The sequence below is a fragment of the Chelonoidis abingdonii genome, chromosome 4 (assembly GCF_003597395.2).
Source record: "Chelonoidis abingdonii isolate Lonesome George chromosome 4, CheloAbing_2.0, whole genome shotgun sequence".
Lineage (NCBI taxonomy): Eukaryota > Metazoa > Chordata > Testudines > Testudinidae > Chelonoidis > Chelonoidis abingdonii.
The window spans coordinates 34,384,584-34,407,493 of record NC_133772.1 but is presented as its reverse complement, the minus strand read 5'-3'; the positions used below and the strand labels follow the sequence as shown (position 1 = coordinate 34,407,493).

General features: G+C 45.6%; 1 protein-coding gene across 1 annotated transcript in view; it reads left to right on the top strand.

Annotated features, from left to right (window-relative positions):
- LOC116836373 (NACHT, LRR and PYD domains-containing protein 12-like) overlaps window positions 1–22,910 on the top strand; it is a 596,145-nt gene that overhangs the window by 15,671 nt on the left and 557,564 nt on the right. Inside the window, exon 4 of the mRNA XM_075065030.1 lies at window positions 1,720–1,758. Within this exon, the coding sequence (XP_074921131.1) occupies window positions 1,720–1,758 (39 nt within the window). The remainder of the gene's footprint in view (window positions 1–1,719; window positions 1,759–22,910) is intronic.

The following is a 22,910-nucleotide window of genomic DNA, read 5'->3' as shown; positions in this document are numbered from 1 at the left end:
CCTGCCACTCTTGTTCCAGAAAAAGAGTAGTAGAGGAGTTCTCCAAGCAGCCTAAAGTGGCTGCAGGGGAAGCAACCAGTCAGGGCCCAGGAAGACCATATACAAGGGAGCTGCAAAGCTAGAGACAGGCAGTTCCTGGCTGGAGCCAAAGGACTGCAGATGGTTCTCCTGGCTGGTCAAACAAAGGGAACTGCAGCACCATGGACATCCCAGTGCCAGTAGGGACTGGGGGAGCGAGAGGGGTCCTGACTGACTGCTAGGCCAGAACATACAAGAGCCTTGAGCTAAGGGTGAAGCACTGGTGAAGGCTGGGGCTGTGGGGAAGTGACCTAGGGAACTGAAAAGCAGCTTAGTTAAAGGGACACAGTGGTGTGGGGCTGCTATTCTTAGGGTCCCTGGGCTGAGACTTGGAGTAGTGGGTGAGGCTAGGTCCCCCCATAGGCCACTGGGAAAGTGGCATACAGTTTGGACAGCCATGACGCCCAAGAAGGGGATCTGACCTACTTAGTGGCCCAGCTGGAGAGCTGGGGCCAGAAGGGCCAAGAGAGGATGTATCCATTGCTGCCAAACAGGAAGCTGTGGGGCTGCAGCCTGATACCAGGGCTGGAGTTATATAAATACTGAAGATGCACCTGACCAGAAGCGGCACTTGTGAGAGGTCAGTCCCATGCCATTACAAGGAAGCTGTGGGGAAGGTTTGTGGCTGGTTCCCACTTGCCACCCTGACAGTGCAGGCAGTCTGGGCACTCCTGGACATGGGGCCCCTGGGGGCCTGAGAGCAAGGGCCAGAGAGCACAGTGAGAACAAGCAGGTGCCATGCAGCAAGGAGGGACTGGAACTGCCACCACTGAGGGAGGCGGTGGGGAAATTTTTGGCTCTGACTCCCACTGACTCTCACTCATGCAGCCCCGGCACCCCTGTACATGCTGCCCCAGAGGTGCTGGGGGCAAAGGCCACCGAGCAAAGTAGGGACCAAGCAGCTGATCTGCAGGGAGGGGGAACAGCAGGGCTCCCTGCTCAGCATGGCCAGGAAGGGATGACTCCCAGTGCTGCAATGGCTGGGAGCTGCCTCCCACCTGGTGGCTTTGCCCCTTGGTTCAGGGAAGCTCTGTGCAGCAGTGAGGAGGAGCCAGAGCAGGAGCTGCTACCACCGGGAGAGGAGCAGGAATAGGGATTGTGTTTGGCCAGGCAGGAATGATGCTTCTGGCTGCTGGGCTGGCTGCCTGCAGCGCTGCTCCTCTGCCACCAGGATCTCTGGGATACTCCCAGAGGACTTCCAGGACCCAAGTTAAGCCAGGGCTACGTGCACACAGGAAAACAATAGGGCTTGGATCCTAGGTCCCAGCTTATCATGGGCTCAGACCCTCCAGCCCTGCAGGGTCCTGGGACCCTAGATCTTAGCGCTAGGTTAGCGCAATTTTTGCACAGCACAGGAAGGGTTAGACTTGAGTCCAGGCTTACACTGTTGTGTAGATATACTGTAAGAGGCTGCTCCAGTGGTTTAAAAGAAAAAAAATATTGCTTCTGATGGCCATTTTGAACAGATCACTGAATTAGTGTCTCCAAAGTAATTTTCTCTGCCTGCCTCAGCCATGGATTTTCTCGGGAGTTTATTACTGCAGAGAACCCTGTGCGTGAATGACTCATCCCAATGTCCTGAACTGCGTGACACACTGTGATTGTTGTTACACTGACATTCATGTGAAATTTCTCTTTCAGGTTTGGGTCCTTGGCAAACACCTGAAAGATCAGCAAATGGTATGTGACATTCCAATACGGAATTGCATTGTGTAATTACCAGTGATTACCAGCATTAGGCTAGATCAGCCAGACATTCGGTTTACTAGTAGAAATAATAAGTAACACCTGAGAGCGCAGTCTCATCAGATTACACAGGTTACTCAGGGTGGGATGGGAGATGAGGAAACGAAGGGGGAGATCTCCAGGAAAGAATGAGGTGCTGCAGAACATGGTGCTGGTGAGGAGGTGGAGATTTTGTCTCAGAAGCAGGACTGACCCAGTGCAGCAGCATGATGCTGGAAGACACTCTCCTGCTAGGGACGCCATCTTTTAAACGAGGCAAAATAACTAGAGGTCAACATTTGTGGTCACTGAAGGTGCTATGGCACTTTTTAAATCTCTGGGCCCTGGACCAATTTTAGGTTATATTTAGTTATATTCTTTGCACTTAAATCCCATTGCTGTTTCAGTTATACATGTCATTCTCCATCACTTCATGCCCTTGTTCATTACCGAGTGCCATTGTGCACTGTTATTCTTGTTTATATAGCTTTATTGTAACATTACAATCATATCTAATGCTTCTCATCACTAACTCAGCTTACAGAGTGACGTACAGAGAACATATACGAAACAAATACACCACAATAAAAGACATGAACTCTCGTCTTGGTGAAAATGTGAAGCTAAACAGCAGATACACAAAGCTGATCATTGTAAATGAACATCGTTCCAAAAAGCAGAGAGAACATGAAATAATGGCCCTGGGAAGGAGACATGCAGAGATCATGGCTGAGCGCGCTAGTCCTATCACCATAGCCAATTTATTTGAATCTGATAGAAATGGACAGTCACCACAAATTGTTGTACTCCAGGGAGCTGCAGGGATTGGAAAAACACTGACAGCAAAAAAGATCATGTTGGACTGGGCAAATGAAGAACTGTATCAGAACAGATTTGATTATGTTTTCTACATAAATTGTAGGGAAATTAACTTTGTCAGAGAGCAGAGAAGTGTTGAAGATTTAATTTTAGAAAATTGTCCTGATCAAAATGCACCAGCTAAAGAGATTCTGATGAATCCAGAAAAACTCCTGTTCATAATTGATGGTTTTGATGAACTGAGATTTTCCTTTAATCAACCGAGTATTCAGTGCTCTGATCCCTGTGAGAAGCAGCCAGTAGAAATCATACTGAGCAGTTTATTTAGGAAAAAAGTGCTTCTCAAATCTTACTTAGTAATTACTACAAGACCAATTGCCCTGGAGAAACTTGGGCAGTGTTTGAAAGATGAACGTTATGCAGAGATCCTAGGATTTTCTGAAAATGAGAGAAGAGAATATTTCTACAAGTTCTTTGGGAATGAAGAACAAGCAAGAAAAGCCTTTAACTTTGTAAAAGACAATGAAATGCTCTTCACCATGTGCTTTGTTCCCCTTGTGTGTTGGATCATCTGCACGGTTCTGAAACAGCAGATGGAAGCAGGTGAAGATCTTGCACAAACTTCCAGTACAATCACTGGAGTGTACATGCATTATCTTGACAGTTTATTAAAGGGTCACAGTAGCACTTCAAAGCAACAGGTACAAGATAATTTAAAGGGACTTTGCTCCTTGGCTGCAGATGGAGTCTGGAAGAAGAATATACTGTTTGAGGAAGAAGATGTCAAGAAACACGGATTAGATAAACCTGATTCCCTCTTTCTGAATGAGAACATGTTTCAAAAAGGCATTGACTGTGAGTGTGTTTACACCTTCATTCACTTGAGTTTTCAAGAGTTTTTTGCAGCTTTGTTTTATGTGCTGGAGAAAGAAGAAACGGAGGAAAATTCAGAAACTGCTATACAACCTGTGGAAAAATTGTTTGAAAAGTGTGAAAAATCTAGGAATGATTTAATGTTAACAGTGCGATTCCTGTTTGGTCTCGTAAATAAAAAGAGAATGGAGGAGATGGAGAAAAAACTTAGCTGCAAAATTTCACCCAAAATTAAAAATAATTTACTAACATGGGTTAAAGAAAAACTCTCTTTGTCATTGTTCAAATATGATATGTTGCCTTTTGATGAGGACACGACGATTTTGTATTTTGAATATTTTCACTGTTTGTATGAAATTGGAGAAAGAGAATTTGTTCAGAGTGCAATGAATCATTTAACTGAACTAAAATTACTTCATCATACCTTTACCAAAATGGATCAAATTGTTCTTCAATTCTGTTTAAAGAATTCCTGTAAACTGGAGTCAGTTTATCTAGACACCTGTACATTTCTAACTGAAGACCTGAATGAAGATTCCCCAAGACCATGCAAGCGGCCACATGGGTGAGTGTTATCTGAGCTCTAAAAATGCCTATGTAACTTATTATTTTTTAATAATTGATTTCCCCCACCCCTGTTTTTATATCTCAAAAATTGCCAAATGACCCAGCTTAAAAGTGACTCCATTTAGTGACACATTTAAGACCTGGGAGGGACCATGCTCCATCCACCCCCAAATCTTAAAAGCATGGAAATAAGAAGTTAAGGGAAAAGACTTGTGCACTCATTTCTACCTTCATGTTGCCTAAACACTGTCAGTAATGCTGCAGTGCTCCATTTGGCTTTCACCTCCATCTCCAATAGCTACCAAAAGCAATATGTACCCCAACTTCATCACACTCCGTAGGGTTTTGCACTGGAGTGTGCAGAACTGGGGGCAATAAGATATGAAAAGGTTGTGGATGACTGAGATCTTTTTAGAGATGGAATGGGTGTTCCGGAGACAGCAGGAGAAGTGAGCGGGGAGGGTGGGAAAGAAGAGGGGTGGGCTTGAGGTTAGGAAGGATGGCAGCAGAGGGGATGAGGATTGAGGGAGGGCCCAGGTTAGGGCAGATATAAATCAGAGGTCAGGAGGCAACTGTGGATATGGGACCTATATCCATTTGGGCTGGCGGGAGGAGATGGGAGATTGGTATGGAATAGGTAGAACAGGTGGGAACTGTAGAGGGGTTAGGGAACACAAGGAAGGGGCCACTGGAGGGAGAAGAGGACAGCTACTGTAATGAAGAAATGGGGGTGTGATGAGAACCATGAGTGATTGACAAGATTACAAACAGCAGCAACAACCAAAAGTCAGAAGAAATTTAGCTACAAAACTCTAACGTGTCTACAGAGCTTATGCAAATGGAGATTTTTCAAAGGCTTATAACTTGGCCATATTTGGGTGGATTTTTCATGAGAACAGCAAAAGGCATGTCTCTGACACAAAGACCACCCTCCATCCTTGCCAAATTTCAAGTCCCTGCTCCAAAACATGGGGGAGCTAGAACTTCTGAGGAAAAAGGTTGCAAGATTTACTTTTTTTAACATGGGGAACTGCCACCTGATGTGCTGGGACTACCTCTGAGCCTGTTTTCCCTGCCATCTTGGGACTTCAGTGCCCTGCCTGGTTGTGCCAGACACATGAACCTGCTACAAATGCAGACTCAGGTCTAAACCATGTCCCTCAAAAGCTGCAGGCTTAACTGAAAACAGCTTAAGAAGTGTTCTTGTCTCCAACACCCAGTTCCCAATGGGCTCCAGACCCTAAATAAATCCATTTATTCTGTATAAAGCTTATACAGGGTAAACTCACAAACTGTTTGCCTTCTATAACACTGATAGAGAGAGATGCACAGCTGTTTGCACCCCCTCCCCAGGTATTAATACATACTCTAGGTTAATTAATAAGTAAAAAGTGATTTTTATTAAATACAAAAAGTAGGATTTAAGTGGTTCCAAGTAATAACAGACAGAACAAAGTAAATTACCAAACAAAATGAAATAAAACACACAAGTCTAAACCTAGTACAGTAAGAAAGTGATTACAGATGAAATCTCACCTTCAGATGTATCGATAAGCTTCTTTTACAGACTGGACTTCTCCTAGTCTGGGTCCAGCAATCACTCACACCGCTGTAGTTGCTGGGTTTTGTTTCAGTTTCTTTCAGGCATCTCTTTGGGGTGGAGAGGCTATTTTTTGTGCCAGCTGAAGACAAAATGGAGGGGTCCCCCAAGACTTTATGTAGTTTCTCCTTGGTCTAAACCCCTCTCTCCCCCTGTGTAGAATCCACTCTACAAGATGCAGTTTTGGAGTCACATGGGCAAGTCACATGCCCATGCATGATTTAGGTCTCTACAGGAATGTTCCCAGGAAATCTCAGATGTGGATTTTCATCTATCAAGGTCCATTGTTTGCCAAGTACTTCCATTTACTTGAGTAATCCCCTCACTATGTCGATCAAATTTGCCTTAGGTGCTTTCTACAGCAAACACTTTATATACAAGCATAGAGCTAACGCTCATAACTTCAGATAATAAAATGATATATGAATAGGATGAATACGTTCAGTAGTACATAGCCTTTGCAAAGGTATGTTACATGGCATATCTAGCATAAAACATATTCCGGTTATGTCATATTTACATTCATAAGCATATTTCTGTAAAGCATTATGGGATGCAACATCACAAACCTAATTCTCAAAAATGGCTGAACCATTTTAGCAGAAACTTTCAGAATATTTAGCCTGATGGAAACACCAGGCATGGAAAATTTCAGCCCAAATGGTTAAAATTTAGCAAAGTTATAAGCAACTGAAAACAGGGACATGTCCAGCAATCCTAATAATAGGAGTCGCTACCAGCTCTGCATATAATAATCTTTTGTATAAGCGCTGTCTGTTATAATGTTAAAAAGAGACAATTTAGTTCTGTTGGGTACTGTCCAGAAAGGAGAGCAGACCCCTGCTTCTCTCTCTGTGAGGGAAGCCTGGTTACATCCAGGAGCTGAGAGAGGTTTCCAGTTGGACGAACCTCCCAATAGATGGGATGACCGAGCCCTGGGAACTGACTATTGGAGATTGGCCCAGAGTAAATGGCTATAAATGGACAGAGTCCTGCCAAAGACTTGTGGGACGACCCTATTCAGAGTTTTTTGGTTTTGCTTCTTTTGGGACTTTAATACCTCGAAAGGCAGGGACTGAAGAGTGCCTTAGCCAAAGGGCTAAAGCACCACTGCACTGGATCTCACAAGAGGCAGTGGCTGATCATTGGAGGCCCTGAGGCAGGGTGCGTAGTGCTCTGGTGAACCATGAGGCTGCTGTGGAGCAAATCCTGTCACACAGAGTATTAAGTTAAGTCACTCTCCACATTTTGCAAGGGTACAAGGCAGAGCTGGGCAACCTTAACTCTGCATTAACACACATTTTTGGGGGTGCTAATATCAGTTACACATAGGAACTGTTTGTCTGTGGAGCATTTTATACCATTTTAATCATAACAGTAAATCTGTGCATCAAGCCAAATGTGCCAATGTATCTACCACGCCCCAAATGCCAACACTCAGTTTGTGGGTTTTTCTCACCAAATGCCACTATAATATGGGACAAACTTCCTAAGTCTGGAAAACAGGAGCCCAAGAGTTCAAACCTCACCTCTTCTCAGTGCTGCTTATATTATATTCTAATGCAATTTATTACCCTTTTCATTGACCAAGGCTATGAGCCCCAGTCTTAGAAGGCAGTTCTCAAAGATCTGCTGAACACACCCCGTTATTTGAAGAAACTGGCAGAGAGATTATGCAGGGTCACTGCCAGGACAGACCCAGCTCTCTAAGATAACAAATCCCAATTCCATCCACTGACACATACTGCTTTTCATGTTCACTACACCAGTTTTGCTTATCCTATCTCTAACCACAATAAACCACATTCCTCACCCTGAGTGAGCGATAAAATCCAGGATTCCTGATCAACAATAGCCTATTGATAATTAGTAAATACTTGAGTAACCCTCTGTGAAAGTGTTTGTCAAGATCTCCTCCAGTGGCTGCTCTACAAGAGGGCTAGCAGTTATTCCTATGTAAGGAACAGGGTGTGAGCAGTCAGGCCTAGTGGTTGGAGTTAGGAGCCAACGCTGGAGCCAGGTGTCAGAGCTGGAGTCAGAGGACAAGCCAAGGGTCAAAGCCAGAGGCAGAATAAAGGATAGGGCAGAGTAGCAGGGATTTGGAGTGAGGTAGAAAAACAGGAGCAGGGAGTGGAGAAGGTTCTAGGATAAAACAGGCAGGAACAGGAAGGAAGACAGAGCTAAGGAGTCAGGTTCATGGGCGTGGTCCAAAGTGGCACCCAAGCAGGTATTCACCCTAGTTACTTGGACAACTTTCTGTGCCTCCTTCTGGCTTAAGTAGTGCCTCTGAGCCAATTAGTGGGGCCAGATGTGTTCCCCAATCAAGAGGTTCATGGGCAGAATCCCTAGTAAACTAGAGCTCCTCTAGCTCCCTTCTCCACTGATTCTGGTGATCTGCTGGGTGGTAGCGGCCATGTTCTGAAAACTGCGTGGGAACCACAGGCTAGGGTTTGGAAACCATGACCTTGCAGATCACCCAGTGCCCTGGTGTGCCCCACCCCAGGCTGTAGTGGTCTCGGTTTTCCAGGGTGGTTTTTGTGGAAGCTGTTTACAGGTCAGTGGTGTGAACTTCCTGTACCAGTTCCCAGAAGCATATGGAAAACCAGGTGTACTCAGAGGGAATTGGTTAAGTTGACTTGAAAGATGACTAGGTTTATTTGCTAGGGAACTTGGTGGGGCCAAGGAATTGGTAGTTTAATTATGAGATGGCCTGTCCATGTGTGGGTATTTTGTTGAGAGCCATACCCTCTTGTCATAGGTTTCACCCCCACTCTGGACTTAATAGAGTACAGATGTGGGGACCTGCATGTGAACCCCTAAACTGAATTACCAGCTTAGATCTGGTCTGACTGCCACTACCCAAATAGTTTGAGTCATTTGGGAAACTCTATCTTTCCCCCCAAAACCTTTTCCTCCCTGGGTAGCCTTGAGAGACTCCTCCACCAATTTTCTGGTGAACACCGATCCAAACCCCTTGGATCTTAAAACAAGGAAGAATTACTTATCCTCCCCCGCACCCGGCTTTCCTTCACCAATCCCTGGTGAGTCCAGATCCAATCCCCTTGGGATGTAGGGAGTGCCTTGGGTTGCCCCTGGTCGTAGGGTTTGTTTCAGATTGTCTCTTCTGATATTCGCTCCAACTGCTACTAGTTTTTTTCTTTTCTGCCACCTCTACCCATTTGGCCCCAATCTCCCCTGCCTCTGTTTCAGTTTTGGCTGGAGTAAAAAAAAATCAAGAAATCAGCCTCTTATCAAAGTAGTAAGTGTTAAGAAAGAAAATAAATAGGTTTGTTTATTTTCTTTTTGTAACTTGTCTTGACATTAGGGGGATAATCAAATTGGGTATTCTTGTGTTTACTAAGGTTTTTGCCCAGGGGAACATCCTGTGTTTTAAATCTGTTGGCTGTAAGATCAGTTTGTATGCTATCTCCCAGAGGTTTTTTTTCTTTTACCTTTCTTTTCTTTAATTAAAAACCTTCTTTTTAAGAACCTGATTAATTTCTCCTTGTTTTTAAATCCAAGGGGATTGAATCTGGACTCACCAGGAATTGGTAGGGTGAAAAGGAGGGGAGGAATAAGTAATTCTTCCTTGTTTTAAAATCCAAGGGGTTTGAATCCGTGTTCACCAGGGAATTGGTGAAGGAGTCTCTCAAGGCTACCCAGGAAGGGGAAGGTTTTTTTTGGGGGGGAGACAGAGTTTTCCAAGTAACTCAAATATTTGGATTATGGCAGCATATTAATCTAAGATGGTAATTAAGCTAAGGGGTTCACATGCAGGTCCCCACATCTATACTGCAAAGTTCAGAGTGGGGGTGGAACCTATGACACCTCTGGTCTACCGAAAGGAGGGCGCCCTCCAGTCATTGATGGTCAGCCTAATGTTTATAGCTCTCCTTAGCATTCTCCAGGCTAACTTTAGGTCATCTTGTGCTGCCAGGTTGTGGGATGCTGTGGATAGCTTGGGTAGAACCCATAGTCTGAGAAAAAAACATCTTTGCCCCATAGAGGTATGTTTTGCATAATAGTACGTGAATTCTGCCTGAGATAGCAGCAAGGATCAGATGTTCTGGTGGAATTTTATGTAGCACTGAAGATACTGTTCCAGGATGTGGTTGGTTGTTTCCATTTGATCTTTTGTCTGGGATTGGTAGGTGAAGGAGAGACAGAAACAGATGCCCAGAATCCAGAGAGCTCCTTGTTGGAAGTGGGAGATAAATTATACACTGTGGTCATGGATGATGTGCTCCAGGAGGATATGGAGGTGGACAATTTGATCTACCCAGAGTCAGGAAGTTTCCTGGGTGGAGGTTGGGCCAGTGCAGGTGATGAAGAGTGCCACCTTTGTGAGATGGTCCACTATTGTCAGAATGATCATGAACCCATTGGACTCAGGTAATTCTACTATAAAATCCAGGACAACAACTGTCCAGAGGCCGGCTAAAATCTTGAGGGACTGCAAGAGTCTGAAGGGTTTATTGTGCAGTACCTTGGAGTGGATCTATGCATTTCAATAGACCAATAGGCCTGTGCTCTGGTCTGAATACAAGGCTCCCAGAAGAGACAAGAGACTGGGCACAGAGTTTTAAAGTTGCCAAAATGTCCTGCCAGTGGGGAGTCTTGATATACTTGTAGAGCTGTAGTCCTTGGAGATCAAGGGGGAGGGGGAGACATATATATATATGCCCTTTCATATAGATACCCTGTCTTGGACATGATGGAGTTCCTTACTTATGGCTTCTGCTCATCAGGAGGGATCCCATGGGCTGTATGAGGGTGACCACGGCTTGGTGGGAAGCCATGCCCAGAAAGTTATGAGGTTTGAGGCTGCAGGAGATTTTAGGGTTTGAGTCCTTTGGATCAGCATAATATTCTCCCTTCTTGGACAGAGCATCGGTAAGTATAGTGATCAGTAGGTTTCCGGTATAGGGTGGTGTTTATATGGCCCTCATTTATTAGTATTGTAGTGCCCAGGAAGTGGATCTCTTGTGTGAACTGGTTCAGGCTGAGGTTGATGATGGGGTGGAAATTGTTGAAATCATGGTGGAATTCCTCAAGGGCTTCCTTTCCATGGGTCCAGATGATGAAGATGTCATCAATGTAGCGCAAGTAGAATAGGGGCGTTAGGGGTTGAGAGCTAAGGAAACGTTGTTCTAAGTCAGCCATAAAAATGTTGGCATACTGTGGGGCCATGCGGGTATCCATAGCAGTTGCCGCTGGATTTGAGGTGCACCACTGTCTCAAATGTGAAATTAGTTGTGGGATGGGACAAAGTTACAAAGTTCTGCCACTAGGTTTGCTGTGACATTATTGGAGATACTGTTCCTGATGGCTTGAAGTCATCTTTGTGTGGAATGTTGGTGTAGGGGGCTTCTGCATCCATAGTGGACTTAGATGATGTTTTCAGGAGATCACCAATGGATTGTAGTTTCCTCAGGAAGTGAGTGCTGTCTCAAGTAGCTAGGAGTGCTGTAGCTAGGGCCTGAGGAGAGAGTCTTACATAAGCCAGACAGTCCTGCTTACTTACCTACATGCCTTAAGCTTTCATTCAGACCAACCACTCGATCCATTGTCTACAGCCAAGCTCTACAATACAATCGGATTTGCCCCAATCCCTCAGACAAACACCTACAAGATCTCTATCAGCATTCTTACAACTACAATACCACCTGCTGAAGTGAAGAAACAGATGACAGAACAGAAGAGTACCAGAAATCACCTACTACAGGGACAGGCCCAACAAAGAAAGTAACAGAACGCCACTAACCATCAGCTTCAGCCCCAACTAAAACCTTCTCCAGTGCATCATCAAGGATCTACAGCCTATCCTGAAGGACAATCCCTAACTCTCACCAGACCTTGGGAGACAGGTGAGTCCTTGCTTACAGACAGCCCCCAACCTGAGCAAATACCAGAACAAACACCACACAACAAAGACACTGACCCAGGAGGAACCTATCCTTGCAACAAAGCCTGTTGCCAACTCTGTCCGCATATCTATTCAGGGGATACCATCATAGGACCTAATTCACATCAGCCACGCCATCAGAGACTCTTTCACCTGCACATTCTACCAAATGTGATATGCCTATCATGTGCCAGCATGGCCCTCTGTCATGTTCATGTCTGATTTGGACAATCTCTATGCAAAAGAATAAATGGACACAAATAAGATGTCAAGAACTATAAATTCAAAAACCAGTTGGAGAACACTTCAATTATCCATGGCCACTTGACTACAGACCTAAAAGTGCAATATTTACAACAAAAAAACTTCAAAAAAACAGACTCCAGCAAGAGATTGTGGAATTGGAATTAATTTGCAAATTGGACACTATCAAAAATTGGCTTAATGGGCCATTACACGAAGTAAAACTATTCACCATGCTTTTATTCCCCCCGCTCCAACACACACACACTTCTTCTTCACATCTCCATGTCAATTGCTCAAAATGGACCATTTTCATTACCACTACAAACAGTTTTTTTTCTCTCCTGATAACTTCACTTAACTGATCACTCTCTTATAGTGTGTATTGTAACACTCTTGTTTTCATGTTCTGTGTGTGTGTGGTTTGTACACACCATTATCCCGCCCTTGTATTTTCCACTACTGCATCTGATGATAGTGGGACGTTGTTAGCTCATGAAGCGTACGCTCAAATGAATTGTTAAGGCTGGTTCTACACTAGGGAGGGATCGATCTAAAGATACGCAACTTTCAGGCTTACTATGGAATACGTAACTGAAGTCGAAGGTATCTTAGATCGAGTTCCTACCGTCCTCACGGCGCCGGGATCGACGCTTCCACGCGTCCCTTTCGACTCCGCTTACGCTGTTGCGTTCATGAAGTTTCCGGCAGTCGACAGGAGCGCGTCAGGGATCGCTATTCGCGTCTAGACGAGACGCGATATATCATCAACTGAGAAATCGATTGCTACCTGCCGATACAGCCGATAGTGATGATATACTCGTAAGTCTCTAAAGTGCGACAAGTCCTCCTGTTCAATTGTGCTTGTTGCCGCTGATTTGAGGTGCACCACTGTCTCAAATGTGAAATTAGTTGTGGGATGGGACAAAGTTACAAAGTTCTGCCACTAGGTTTGCTGTGACATTATTGGAGATACTGTTCCTGATGGCTTGAAGTCATCTTTGTGTGGAATGTTGGTGTAGGGGGCTTCTGCATCCATAGTGGCCTTAGATGATGTTTTCAGGAGATCACCAATGGATTGTAGTTTCCTCAGGAAGTGAGTGCTGTCTCAAGTAGCTAGGAGTGCTGTAGCTAGGGCCTGAGGAGAGAGTCTTACATAAGCCAGACAGTCCTGCTTACTTACCTACATGCCTTAAGCTTTCATTCAGACCAACCACTCGATCCATTGTCTACAGCCAAGCTCTACAATACAATCGGATTTGCCCCAATCCCTCAGACAAACACCTACAAGATCTCTATCAGCATTCTTACAACTACAATACCACCTGCTGAAGTGAAGAAACAGATGACAGAACAGAAGAGTACCAGAAATCACCTACTACAGGGACAGGCCCAACAAAGAAAGTAACAGAACGCCACTAACCATCAGCTTCAGCCCCAACTAAAACCTTCTCCAGTGCATCATCAAGGATCTACAGCCTATCCTGAAGGACAATCCCTAACTCTCACCAGACCTTGGGAGACAGGTGAGTCCTTGCTTACAGACAGCCCCCAACCTGAGCAAATACCAGAACAAACACCACACAACAAAGACACTGACCCAGGAGGAACCTATCCTTGCAACAAAGCCTGTTGCCAACTCTGTCCGCATATCTATTCAGGGGATACCATCATAGGACCTAATTCACATCAGCCACGCCATCAGAGATCTTTCACCTGCACATTCTACCAAATGTGATATGCCTATCATGTGCCAGCATGGCCCTCTGTCATGTTCATGTCTGATTTGGACAATCTCTATGCAAAAGAATAAATGGACACAAATAAGATGTCAAGAACTATAAATTCAAAAACCAGTTGGAGAACACTTCAATTATCCATGGCCACTTGACTACAGACCTAAAAGTGCAATATTTACAACAAAAAAACTTCAAAAAAACAGACTCCAGCAAGAGATTGTGGAATTGGAATTAATTTGCAAATTGGACACTATCAAAAATTGGCTTGAATGGGCCATTACACGAAGTAAACTATTCACCATGCTTTTATTCCCCCCGCTCCAACACACACACACTTCTTCTTCACATCTCCATGTCAATTGCTCAAAATGGACCATTTTCATTACCACTACAAACAGTTTTTTTTCTCTCCTGATAACTTCACTTAACTGATCACTCTCTTATAGTGTGCTATTGTAACACTCTTGTTTCATGTTCTGTGTGTGTGTGTTTGTACACACACATCTTCCCGCCCTGTATTTCCACTAACTGCATCTGATTGAAGTGGGCTTGTTGTTAGCTCATGAAGCGTACGCTCAAATAATTTGTTAAGGTGGTCTACACTAGGGAGGGATCATCTAAGATACGCAACTTCAGGCTACATGGAATACGTAACTGAAGTCGAAGGTATCTTAGATCGAGTTCACTACCGTCCTCACGGCGCTCGGGATCGACGTTCCACGCGTCCCCTTTCGAACTCGCTTACGCTGTTTGCGTTCATGAAGTCCGGCAGTCGAAGGAGCGCGTTCAGGGATCGCTATCGCGTCTAGACGAGACGCGATATATCAGTCCACTGAGAAATCGATTGCTACCTGCCGCATACAGCCGATAGTGATGATGTGACTCGTAAGTCTCTTAAAGGCCGACAAGTTCCTCCTGTTCAATTGTGCTTTGAGGCTCATGACATTCTTTTGTAGAATGGTGTTGGTTTGCTTGTTTTTGCTCATTTCTTTGATTTTTCTGCTGGCCTGCGGATGTGTTAGCTCAAAGATGTGAGATGCAGTGATGTGGTTGTGAGTGCTGAAGTAAAGAGATGGGAGCTGAGACAGATAGCAGTGAAATCCTGGCTTCAATGAAGTCAGTAACAAAACTCCTATTGACTTCAGCGGGGCCAGAATTTCAACCAGAGTGTCTCCTTTCAGTGTATAGAGTTATACAGAAAAGACTTGTACCTGCTGACAGTAGGGGGAAGAATTTAAAGGTTCAACTTCACTCAACAGTTTGAGTCATGCCCCTCCCAGGCGCGCCTTCCCCTTTTACCCTTAGGGGCCCCTCCCTGTAGCTCCCAGCTGCTTGCTCCTCCCTCTCCATGCAACCGCAGTTTGCAGCTCACCAGATCCAGGACCTTCTGCACAGGGTGGGAACCCAGCTGGCAGAAAGTCTGGCAGAAATCTGGGGGGGCATGTAACCCATGTGTCCCTCCCCACTCTGGAGTTATAGATATTAAGGCCAGAAGGGACCATTAGCTCCTCTAGTCTGTCCTCATATATAACATAAGTTGTAGAATTTCACTTACCCCTATATTGAGTCTAATAGGTTGTATTTGATTAAGCATTTCTTCCAGAAAGGCATCTAGTCTGGATTTGAAGCCATCAAGAAATGGAGAATCTGCCACTTCCCGTGGTATTTTGTTTCAATGGTTAACCACCCTTTCTGCTTGTGTGTGTGGTGTTTTTTTTTAAAGTGTGCCTTATGTCTCATTTGAGTTTATCTGGCCTTAACTTCAAGCCATTGGGTCTTGTTATGCCTTTCTCCACTAGATTAAAGAGCCCATTAGTACCTGCTATTTCCTCCTCATGTAGGTACTTGGACACCGTAATGAAGTCACATCTTGATCTTACTTTCGCTAAACTAAAAAAAAAATGAGCTCCTTCAGTCACTCACTGGCATTTTCTCCAGCCCTCAAATCATTTTTGAGGCTTCTTTCTAGTGTTTCAACAACCTATTAAAAATGTTGACATCAGAATTGGACACCGCATTCCAATTTCAGTCTCACCAATTTGCATTCGTAAAAGCACCACTGAGGAAGGCTGAAGAGGGCTGGATTGACATTTTTGATTCTTGTTATCTTTGTCGGTTGCTCCATAAGTGGCAGGACAAGCTCAGCACAGGTTTGGTTTCAGCAGTTTTCTTGGCGTCAACACATTATTAGGATGGAAGATTAATGAACTACAAAACACATTTACCAAGGAATGCTACTAGAGGGTGGGTGGTCACGTGGGTGCCAAAAGCTTTGGTGGCGCAATAAGAATGCCAGTAGTGTATATAGATTGAGAATCCAGCCAGACCATCGCAAGGTCCCAGGTAGAGATTGATCTGGCTGGTGCTCAATCTGCAACGAGGCTTTGTCCATTAGGCATTTGCCATGATGATGATAATCCAGCACTATTTGTTATACAGATGCTGCCTTAAAATTAACTCGCCCTCTTACACACACTGGTGTCAGGATCTAAGACACCATTTCTGTTAGTTTTGGGGATGTAATTTCTGAAAATGTAACACCAATCACACGTTGCTGAGTGATAGTTGTCCTACTTTAAATTGTAAGCAAATACTCATCATCTTGCTTTTTACTTCAGTGGGTAAATTAAAGTCAACTCTCTTGGTCAGAGAAACACAATCATTCCTATTATATCTCCAGAACTGATTTGAAAAATGACTGACCAACACAAAAGTATAAAACCATTGTAGACATTCCCATTGGTGTGAGTTCTTAGAACTGTATGTGAATGCCCAGAGTACCACAAGTTCAAAAAATGAATAGGTTACACTTAGGAGAATCTATTCTATTTGACTCTGTGTATTAAAAGTACATCTTAATGAACTGGATATATATTTGGTTTGGAGTATTTAGGTATGAATGGGACACATTGAAATGGCAGAATCTCTTATTCACGGTGCATGATCACTCCATATAAGAGCCTATTTTACTGTTCAGGAAATAGATTTAAAATTTGTGTCCAGAGAGCAACATAGAAAATGTCTATTCTCTCTTTTCAGGGCAAAACATCAGCATGAGCTGCATCACTCACCTATTTACCTGTTCTGTGAAGCATTGAGGGATCACAAACTGTAAATTAAAGAAACTAAAGACAGAATTATTCCTTCCTTTGTGCACAAAAGTCTCTTAGCCTGCGTGAGTCTGCGCTATTGGCCGATTTGTCTACTCATGATCTTCCCTCTTTGTGAACCCCACAGTCTGCGGGTCAGTCCTCCGATCATCTGATAGAGTTGGGGAGTTTGGGGGGAATCCGGCCCGCTCTACTGCCGAGTTTCCAGCCCAACCTTGGACGCAGCTGTCTATACGCTGCCTCCTGTACAGCTGCAAGACCAGCTACAACTCCCTGGGCTACATCCCATGCTCCCAAACACCTTTTTATCCCTCACCACAGGACCTTCCTCTTGGTGTCTGATACGCTTATCCTCGCAATCCCTCCCGCAGTACACCTCTCACTCTCAGTTCATTGCTCCAGCTCCTCACACACGCTCTTTTTTTTTTTTTTTTTTTTTTTTCTCTTCTGGCTCTCTCTGCGGACTGAGTGAGCTCCTTTTTAAAGCCCAGTGCCCTGATTAGGCCTGCCTTGATTGGTGCAGTGTTTCAATTTAAAGTAGCTATCTCTAACTGCCTCATGAAAGAATCAATCTTAATTGGCTCCAGGTGCCTTGATTAACTGGCGCAACTCATTTGGTTATCGTACTATGGATTGTTAGCTGGTGCTAACATACCGTTTCTCAGTACTTACTGTAGCCATCTGCTTGCCCATACATATTCCCCTCTGCTCACACCTAGGGTTGGAAACTTGGGACGCCAGGCAGTGTGCTCGTTTAAGACCATCAGCGGGTTTGCCGATCGTGGCATCCACCCGGTGCGTAGCGAACTGGAATGGTTGGAGAAGAACCACCTAGGACCTTGCATTCTTTTCCTTGATTTTCTCCATGCAGCTGCAGGGGTGTCATGTCGTCCAAGATTAAATCCGACCGTAAATGGTAATAACGCAGCGTTTTCCATGAGCCATTTGATAGCAGGCATCTCTCTCGACTACTGAACGTCTGTTCCTCTTGGGCAGCAGTTCTGCTTAGTAGAGGAACGGGTGTTCTTCTTCTCCAATCATCTTGCGACCAGAACCACCCCCACCCCTCGGAAGCATCTGTGTTGCAAATACTAAATGCCTGGCACAAGTCGGGGATAATAGGATGGGTATGTACAGAGAGCCGTCCGAAGGTCTATGAATGCCCTCCTCTGCTTAGTGTCGTCCTTCCCATGTCTGGACCTCAGGCCTTCACGAGTTTCTTAGAGACTTGCTCTACTGCGGCCGAAGTGGGAAAAACCGTCAGTAGTAGCGCTACCAACCCAGGACGCACGGACTGCCTCTTTTGGGTTCGCCGGCGCAGTTTGTGCAATCGCTCTGTCTATTATTTGAAAGGCTTCACTATACTCCTTCCGTACATATATCCAGTACTTAGTCCCTGCTAGTCCTTGGCACATTTGAGCGGAGATTAGCGGTAGGCCAGCCGCGCTTATGTGTAGTACTGCCTCAACATTTCCAATTGGCTCCCCGTCTGGAGTATGGAGATGACATATCAAGTATGCAGCGTGCATAACTAGTGGGGGCGCGCATTATCCATGAGCGCTGATGTAGCCTGGGCCCATGTAGCCAAAAAGGAGACTGTGTACTGGAATAGCCTGTTCAGGTGGAGAACGCTGTCTTCTTTAGCTTCTTTGTCAGGGGAGCGCAATACCCTTTTGTCAGTATCCAGCGTATTCACGATCGGCGCACTATCACAGTCGTCACCAGATTCAATCGATCGTGGTATGGTGCACATCGAATTGGTCTTCAATTTCAGTCAGCGAAAGTCATTACAGAATCCATGGTACAAGAGTTAGGCACATAGAATATTGGACTGCACCACTGACTGAGATTCTTCATACAGATCGCCTAATTCTAACATTTTTCTTTACTAGCCCTTGATTTCCTCTCTTTGGTGCTGGATTCGTAGGGTTCAGTATTACCTTGTCCGGGGATCGTGTAATAGTGAAGTTCAGTCGCGCACCCGTTTTGCTGAGAACTCATTTCGTATTAGCGATTAATTGTCGGGCTGCTCAACCTCTTTGATTGGCCATCAAGATGTGGTAGTGATATCCTCACTTTACTTGGTAAGTATCTCCTGGGGAAGATGACCTGGTGACTATAGTGCCTCTCAAATATGCAGATTTAGAAGATTGATGTGGTAAATCTTGCTCAATTTCCTGCGGCCTGGCTGCGCGCACCTTATAGTTTACCATCTCCCATTGGCTTCAACATCTTACGTAAGGTCACTGCCACTGGGCAACAGCTTCTTCTGTTGTGGCACCAGGATCATTACTCGACTCCTGATGGACGTCAAGCTTTGCTTGATGTCTCTAATGGGTTTGCTTGGGCTCTGCTTGCCTTTCTCCAATGTTCCGTACAATGGGTTGTAACTTGACTTCCGGATCTCTCATCTTAGTACTATCTCGACATGTTCATTCCGGATTTGGCTCTTCTTCCCAGGTTGCTCGTGACTATATCCTTATGCCCGGACGGATGGCCCACATATAGTGTTTAATGGAGAGAACACTGTGGGGCCCTGTGGGACTTCCCGGATGGCAAACATGAGGTAATGATAGGAGTAATACCAGTCTTTCCAATCCCGGCTCACCCGTTTCTGCATCTATGCCTTAAGGTCCTATTTGAAACTTTCCACAAGGCCTCTGTTTGTGGATGGTATACAGAGGTCCGTCAGGGCTTGAAATGGAGCAATGAACAAGATCTTTCATCATATTGGACACGAATGTTGTCCTTGATCAGTCAATATCTCTTGGGTAGCCCAACCAGGGAAAGAAATCTGTGTAGCCTGTTAGCTATTGTCTTGGAACGGTGCTTGCTAGGAATTGGTTCTGGGTACCGGGTTCATTTGTCTAGACAACCAGAAATGTTGTGGCCCCGACCTGTCTTCCTAGGGGCCAGTCAGAATCATGGTATACGTTTCAAATGTACTCTACTTATTGAAACGGTATCAAAGGGGCCCAACAGTGTGGCCGGGGCTATTAGCTGACACTCGGAACAGAGTGTGGTATCGCCTCCCATCTCATGTACTTCGTTTGACGGCAAGAGAACTCCACAGGATCCTGCCTGGTTTTCTACCCCTAGTGTGTCCTCCTAACAGGTTGAACTTGGGCGGGCTCAATATGCTTTTGTGTTTTTTGTGGCACCAGAAGTTGATGTATCTCCTGCTCCTGCATTGTACACACACGTACAGGAGATCTTTCTTCCTATAAGTAGGTCCTGGACCCTGGACCTTCCCTCCACTGGTTCCCACTTATTCTCGGCACTCTATTCCGGATGTTATCTATCTAGGGTGTCCTCTGCCTGGTCCCTCCCGAAAGTCTCTCTCCCAGGACTAACCTGCCCTGAGTCCCAGGGGCCGGCTTCTGTTTCTTCCAACGGCTCATCACCAGTCATGCCTGGGCCAGCTTCGGCTCACCTGTCTATTGTGTAGTTTCTCTAGATGCTCGCTCCTGCCCATCTCGCTACTAGCGCGCTCTGGCCTGGGCTAGATCCGGGTCCCAAGGCTATCGCAGCCTTTTTTCCTTTATTGTCTTCCGGGCTTCTTGGGCAGGCTGCAGATCGATCCTGAGAAAAACTCGTGAACATTGGGGTTGAACATTTCCCCAACGATGAGTCGCTCCAACAAGGCTCCCCATCTCCTCCAGCTCTACTGGGGCATAAATTCATCAAACCCTGCGATGATCCTCCCATACTACAGGATCATGACGCAGAGTTTAAGGAACTATGCCCACTTCACTAGATGGGGTTCCCCCTGAACCCTCTATCCACTGGGTGTGGGTAATGACTCACACCACCAGCACGCATGTCACTGCTACGCGTCTTGGCTTTAGTGTTTTACCAGTTTACCGATAAAGGAGTGATAGATCGCCGAGTCACAAGGTGTAGTCTGCTACTCATTTATTAGGGCTGGTGTGTTATGCGGGCTAATGCACCGCCCGCAAGCTGGATACAGGGCATGGACTTGCCAGTCCCCAAGTTATTGCATAGGCTCCTCGGTGCTGGGGACACTGTGCTGCTAATGTGTCCCACTCTCCACATGATCAACACTCTATAATGTTTCTAATCATTCCCTATCATGTGGTATAGGGGGTTTAGTCTCAGAGTTTCCCCACTCAGGCCAATCCCTTCCTTCTGGGGTCTCGCGGGTTTTTGGCCCCTCTTCCTCCACTAGACTCCCAGGGTGGCTTCCCACTCCAGGGCTGGGTTTGGGTTTGCTATGCGAAGGGGGCTTTCCTTGGGTAGTCGGGTCAATTCCTGCCGTCAGCGTCTTCTCTACCAGGTGATCATCTCATATCAGGTGACGATCGTTCTAACCTACCATTTGCGGAGATCTGTGGGGGTGCCCTCACTGTCAATCGGTCAATTGAACAAACCTCTACGTATCTTCGACTCCAGACTGTTTGCCACCTTCGTGCAAGATGTTGACGGTCATACAGTTGGACGCGGGTTTTGTCTTCGGTACCTCCACTCGTGATACCGCCTGGCCCGCCGCACTGCAGTTGTTACCAGATCTGCCAGGGCGTAGTCCTGCGTGCGCTGCTCTTCAGGCAATTATGTAGCCTTCTGGCCCTCACACAGGAACTGGGCAAGGATTGCCAGGACCACTATCTCTAGGCAGTGCTCCCCGTAGGGCTTGTCCTCCCAAAGCAGAAGGTATGCTCTACATATCCTCCGCGTCATTCTCCTGCAGCCAGGCTGCGCCCGTATGACGCGTCCCATCATGCCACGGTTCAGCTTGTAAGGGTCTTACCTACCGTTTACCAGTTTCCGCAATATAGCTGAGTCTCTGAGAACCCAGGTCCCATCAGTGCAGGTGAAGTTAGTTTCTTGACGCAGCCGACTTTCTCCTGTGGGCGGACTGCCTGACACGGGTAGCCCTGCTGCGCCTTGCTGTGGCTGTATCATAGGCCGCACTACTCCTCATTGTGGTTGAGAAAAAAAACGACCTGTCCTCTTTTTTTTTCTCCGCGCTGTGCACACCAATATCCACCCCTGACACAGCTTGTGACGAAGTCCTCCTCTCACCTTGGTGGTTCCTGCGTTATGTGGGGATTTGTTCACTCATGACTATTCCACTCTTGTGGAACCCACAGTCTGGTCAGCTCTCCTGTAATTGATCAGAGTTGGAAGGTTTGGGACCTGATCCTCGGGCCGCCTCATCGGGTTCCACCCAGAGCCTTGAGATCGCAGCTGTCTATAGTGCCTCTGTAACAGTGCATGACAGCTACAACTCCCGGTTCTTCCCCATGCCTCCTCAAACACCTTCCTTTATCCCCACAGCGCTTCCTCCGATGGTACCTGTAACGCTTATCCTCCCAATCCTCCAAGCAGTAATGCTCTCACTCTCACTGTCTTGTCCAGCTCTCACACACCTCTCTCCTCTGGCTCTCCTCCGCGACTGGATGTGAAGCTCCTTTTTAAACCCCAGGTGCCTGATAGCCTGCCTGTCTGGCTGCAGGTGTGTCTAATGAAAGTAGCTCTCTACTGCCTTCTAGAAAGATCTTAATTGTCCAGGTGCTTGATACACTGGAAACCAGCCATTTGGTTATCAGGGTCTAGGATTTGTTTAAGCTGGGTAACATCCTGTTCTCAGTACATTTCTGTAGCCTCTGGCATTGCCCATCACATTTTAAAATCCCTTATATTCTATCCTCAGAAATTTACAGCCGCGCATCTTCACTATGGCTGCTCAGGAATTTGTTTAACTGTCATCAATGTGCAAGATACTCAGCGGTGTAACGTAAGTCGTTGACACAAGTTGCACCAGCTGAGTATTTGAATACATGTGGGTTTGCTATATGTAGCCTAATGTTCAACTGACATTTATCCAGGAGCCGGAGAGACAGAAGCTAAGCAGTGTGGCTGTGGTGGTTAAGGGTCAGGAAAGACTCAGGAGGTTGGAGAGAAATTTTAGAATTTTAACTCTAGATATTCTAAGGTGCCCGTCACCATGGTATCTTAAACCTTTGCATCTATTTGTTACCATTAAGTACTTATTTGATCTATTTCCCTGATTCAAAGGTGGGGTTTGGGAACAGAGGGGTGGTTTCTTTCCTCTCTTGTCCAGTGTGATGGTTCTTATGGGCACCAGATTAGATCAACTTCATTATTCTGAGTCACGTAACGTTCTCAAATCTTGGTTTAAAGACTTCAAGTTACAGGAATCACCATTTGCACAAGTTAAACTGAAGTGAAAGATAAATTATTTATTAACAAGGAAGGTCTGGACGATT